Below are 5,000 nucleotides of genomic sequence, written 5' to 3'. Positions count from 1 at the left end.
ACACACACACAAACAGGAGTATGGAGTATTACAACACACACACAGGAGTATGGAGTATTATAACACACACACACACACACACACACACACAGAAGTATAGAGTATTACAACACACACACAGGAGTATGGAGTATTATAACACACACACACACACACACACACAGGAGTATAGAGTATTACAACACACACACACAGGAGTACAGTAATACAGACAGGAGTATAACACACAGGAATATAGCAGTATAATATAACAGAGTTCAGTACAATACCACACACACAGAAAGGAGTACAGCGACCCACAGAGGCCTGGCGCGTGAGGGCTTACCGCTGAGAATTCTGTGCAGGCGGGGGCGGCTGCCGAGGCGATCCAGCCCGATGGGGGTGCTCTGGGAGAGGGGGCAGGGGCGCAGCCTGGCTGACACCGCCCTGTAGGGGGGCACCTGGTGGGACGGGACGGGTGGCCGGGGGTGCGCCTGGGAGAGGAGAGGGTGGGCAGAGACGTCCCGTCAGAACCGGGCGGGCAGAGACGTCCCGTCAGAACCGGGCGGGCAGAGACGTCCCGTCAGAACCGGGCGGGCAGAGACGTCCCGTCAGAACCGGGCTTGACAGGGCTCACCAGGACCGCAAGAGCTTCCTTCACTCTGAGACAAGAGTCTCCTACAGCACAGTGTCCCTGTCACTGCACTGGGACACTGAGTTTCTGCTGCATACAGAGTCCCACTAACACCAGCAGCAACCTGGTTCTCCTGGAACGGGAGGTGTCCCATCCCAGCACTAACCAGCCCCACCCCCGCCCGCTTCAGCCATCAGGCAGGATAGGCACACAGTGCGGTGTTGCCGCTGGAGACCAACGCAATAATACAGGGTCACCATGGCAATAACAATGCCATTTCACTTTGAGAGCACATTTAAAGCTATGATCAAATTACGAGGGGTTCTTTGGGGAAAAGGACAGCCATTTGACTTTAAACCCGATGGCTGGAGATGACTGAAGAGCATTATGGGAAATCTTACCGAGTCCACCCGCTCCTCCACAGTGGACGAGGGGTACAGGTCCACCCCCCCGATGACAGAGCTGGGGCGCCGCTTTCTGTGGTGGGGCTGTAGGCTGGGGAGACGCCCCTCGCTGCTGTTACAGTCCTCCTGGCCGGAGCCGGGTCGGCCGTTAGCGCCGCGGTCCGTTTGGGCGGGGCCGTTCAGCTCTTCCCTCTGATGTTCCACTTCCTCCTCAGGGATGGAGAACTTCCTGCTGGCCAGCTGACCATAGTCAGACAGGGGGCGGGGTCTCGTCCGGCCTCCTCTCCTCCGGGGCGGGTCAGCCGGACTCACAGGGGGGTCAGCTGCTGCTGCTGTGGGCGTGCCCGGGGTGGGTGTGTCCTGGGTGGGCGTGTCCGATATGGGTGAGTCCAGGGTGGGCGTGTCCAATGTGGGCATGTCAGAGGTGGGCATGTCTGCTGAACGCGTGGGTGTGTCTGAGGTGGCCGTGTCCACTGAATGTGTGGGTGTGTCCGAAGTGGGCGTGTCCGCTGAATGTGTGGGTGTGTGCGAAGTGGGCGTGTCCGCTGAATGTGTGGGTGTGTTTGACGTGGGTGTGTCCGCTCCACATAAAGGCAAGCCCATTGTCGCTGTATCTGTTGGCTGCCTCGCTTCTGATCCACCCTGAGGCGATGACTCCCCGTCTTCTGACACAACCTGTAGGTGGGTGGAGAGGTCAGAGGTCACAGAAACTGAGGAACAGGAAAGACACGACTGGGGGCCCCAGACACTGCGACAGCTCTTCCTGTAACTGGAGATGAGACAGCATGGGGTGGGGCTTATCTGCTGTAATATGATCTGCAGGGAATGGGGAGGGGCTTATCTGCTGTAATATGATCTGCAGGGAATGGGGAGGGGCTTACCTCCTGTAATATGATCTGCAGGCAATGGGGAGGGGCTTACCTCCTGTAATATGATCTGCAGGGAATGGGGAGGGGCTTACCTCCTGTAATATGATCTGCAGGGAATGGGGAGGGGCTTACCTGCTGTAATATGATCTGCAGGGAATGGGGTGGGGCTTACCTCCTGTAATATGATCTGCAGGGAATGGGGAGGGGCTTACCTGCTGTAATATGATCTGCAGGAGAGGGGTGGGGCTTATCTGCTGTTATTTGAGCTGCAGGGGAGGGGGTGGGGCTTACCTGCTGTTATTTGAGCTGTAGGGGAGGGGGTGGGGCTTATCTGCTGTAATCTGAGCTGAGGGATAGAGGGGGGAGTGGTACACACAGGGAAACACCCCACACACTCCACATTCTGACCCGACACTCCTGCATGCCCCAGCTCATCTGCACATCCTCGTGTGGGAAGACCTGTCTGCTGTGCTGTCTGCAGTGCTGTCTGCAGTGCTGTCTGCAGTGCTGTCTGCTGTGCTGTCTGCAGCGCTGTCTGCAGTGCGGCCTGCAGCGCGGCCTGCAGCGCTGTCTGCAGGGCTGCCTCAGTGTGGCCTGCAGCGCTGTCTGCAGTGCTGTCTGCAGGGCTGTCTGCAGGGCTGTCTGCAGTGCTGTCTGCAGGGCTGTCTGCAGTGCTGTCTGCAGCGCGGCCTGCAGTGCTGTCTGCAGTGCTGTCTGCAGCGCTGTCTGCAGCGCTGTCTGCTGTGCTGTCTGCAGTGCTGTCTGCAGTGCTGCCTGCAGTGCTGCCTGCAGTGCTGTCTGCAGTGCTGTCTGCAGTGCGGCCTGCAGTGCGGCCTGCAGCGGTGTCTGCAGCGCTGTCTGCAGCGCTGCCTGCAGTGCTGTCTGCAGCGCTGCCTGCAGTGCTGTCTGCAGTGCTGTCTGCAGTGCGGCCTGCAGCGGTGTCTGCAGCGCTGTCTGCAGCGCTGTCTGCAGCGCTGTCTGCAGTGCTACGCTGTCTGTGGAGGCAGGCAGACCTCATTAACTGCTGTAGACCTCCATGAAACAGGCAGGCAGACCTCATTAACTGCTGTAGACCTCCATGAAACAGGCAGGCAGAGCTTCCGATGAGAAGCAGGGCGAGCTGAGCACAGCTTGTTTTGTCTGTGTGAGGCTGAGCTGAACTTTGACCTGCAGGACCACAGCAAAGGGGAAGGGCCAGCCAGCCCACTAATGACTCACCAACCCTGAGACCCGGCCTCAAGCTTACACAAGCACACTATCACACAGACAAAACTCATATGCCACTTCCTACCTACACGGACACGACTCATCACTCCACTAACAGCAGGCCTTCGAAAGCAGCAGAGATGGAGCCCCGCGCTCTGACGTTTGTGACCGGATGGGACCCTGCACGCCAGTGTGTTTATGCGCGGACTCTGTGCTCCTGTGTGTGTGATGCAGCAGGTCAGAATGAGCCCCCACAGACGCCCCAAATCCTCAGGCGAAACGGTCTGCAGCAGAGCGGGACCAGGTTCAACTCTCCCACAACGACACCAACGACCCTCAGCCACCCCAACCGCTGGCATCAGCAGCTGGATATGAGTGAGCTGTGGAATATTTTCTTCAGTGGGTCTCACCTGCTCCCTGTCCCTCCTCTCCCAGCTCTCAGTCTGTTGGCACAGCGCCCCCTGTGGCTGGAGGAGGGAACTGTGACTGTGGCCCTCGGTGTTTCCCTGCGGGACGCCGCTGCCTGCACAGTCCTGAGGGCAGACGGGGGAGGGGCCCACGGCAGGGTCAGCGGGGGCGGGGCCGGCCTCCCGGGGTGCGGGGCGGGGGTCAGCAGGGGTCCGGGCCCTGCCGCGGGCGGGAGAGGCGCGGCGCTGGCGCTCGTTGTCAGGGAAACAGGGCGCCCGGCGGGAGTAGTCGTCGTGCAGCCTGCTGAGGGCAGACTGGGCGGGGCAGGGAGCAGCGCAGGGGGCGGGGCCGGCTCTGTGACGGACGGACAGGTCGGTCAGGCTGCTCACCAGCTTCCGCACGCGCCCGCTGGCTCTGAGGGGACTCTGGCCCCTGGGGGCCACGGAGGAGGCGCTGGCGGCCCTCTTGATGTTGAGGGGCCCCGCGGCGGCCTCGGGGCCCGGCTGGGACGGGGGTTTGCGCTTGAAGGGGCTGCGGAACAGGTGCAGGTTATCAGTGCTCCTGCTCAACTTGCTCAGCACCTTGGCACTCACCGTGGTGTGGGCGGGGCTGCGGGCGGGACCCTGGGCGGGGCCGGGGGCGGGGTCGTGGGCCGGGGGCGGGGCGTGCTGGCCGGGGGCCCCGCGGGACGGGCCGCCGTTAGCGGTCACGGCTCCGGCGTGCTGCAGCGGGATGCGGCCCACTCCGTACGCCATGCGGATGCTTCGCGAGCAGCGGCTGTTCCTCTGCAGGCCGCCCCCCTCAGCCCCGCCCTCCTCGTCAGACCCCTCCGGGCTCGACCCCACCCCCTGCACCTCCACTGCCAGCCCGTTGGACACCCGCTGCTCCTGCTCACTCCAGTGCTGATAGGCTGCACAGTCTCGCCCTGTGTCCTGATTGGCTGCACTGTCCCGCCCTGTGTCCTGATTGGCTGGGCCGCCTGGCCCTGCATCCTGATTGGCTGTGGCGAGCCCGCGGTTCTGGATGCCCTGCAGCACGGAGGAGCGCAGCTTCTTGAAGGAGCCCATGACGCGCAGGCCGGAGAGGGAGGCCCAGGCGGCGGGGGTGCCGGCGGGGGGGTGGGGCCGCTCGCAGGCGGAGCCGCTGCGTTTGCGCGGGGTGGAGAGCAGCTGCAGGAGGCGGGCATGGTACAGCCTGCCCTCCTGCGGGCCGGGGGCGGGGCCCTGCAGCCTCAGAGCAGCGCTCTCCCCGCTCTCCTCCCAAAACGAGCCAACCCCGTTCCCGCTGCTGCCTGCCCAGTCCCCGGCTCCGCCCCCCGGCTCCTCCTCTCCCAAAACCCCAGACGGACAGGAGGGCGGGGTCTCGCTGAGGGGCGGGGCTTCATCACATTGCAGAGCCTGCAGGAGGGGCACACAGGGTTCACAATTTCACAAAATAATAATACCAATAACAGCAATAACAATAACAACAACAACAAGATCAACAACACTAATAATAAGA

The 5,000-nt window shown here is 62.0% G+C and overlaps 2 protein-coding genes across 2 annotated transcripts in view; both read right to left on the bottom strand.

The window, feature by feature from the left end:
* Positions 1 to 3,636, bottom strand: part of spata13 (spermatogenesis associated 13) — a 24,844-nt gene extending 21,208 nt beyond the window's left edge. The window contains exons 1-3 of the mRNA XM_036520673.1: positions 3,503 to 3,636; positions 1,015 to 1,692; positions 326 to 473 (exon numbers count right to left, since the gene is read on the bottom strand). Of these exons, the coding sequence (XP_036376566.1) occupies positions 326 to 473; positions 1,015 to 1,620 (754 nt within the window). The 5' untranslated portion in view covers positions 1,621 to 1,692; positions 3,503 to 3,636. The remainder of the gene's footprint in view (positions 1 to 325; positions 474 to 1,014; positions 1,693 to 3,502) is intronic.
* Positions 1,719 to 5,000, bottom strand: part of LOC118772358 (large proline-rich protein BAG6-like) — a 20,611-nt gene continuing 17,329 nt past the window's right edge. The window contains exons 2-3 of the mRNA XM_036520618.1: positions 3,503 to 4,897; positions 1,719 to 1,727 (exon numbers count right to left, since the gene is read on the bottom strand). Of these exons, the coding sequence (XP_036376511.1) occupies positions 1,719 to 1,727; positions 3,503 to 4,897 (1,404 nt within the window). The remainder of the gene's footprint in view (positions 1,728 to 3,502; positions 4,898 to 5,000) is intronic.

The sequence above is a fragment of the Megalops cyprinoides genome, chromosome 2, assembly GCF_013368585.1.
Source record: "Megalops cyprinoides isolate fMegCyp1 chromosome 2, fMegCyp1.pri, whole genome shotgun sequence".
Lineage (NCBI taxonomy): Eukaryota > Metazoa > Chordata > Actinopteri > Elopiformes > Megalopidae > Megalops > Megalops cyprinoides.
Note: the sequence above shows the minus strand (reverse complement) of the source record. Positions and strands in the feature narration are given on the sequence as shown.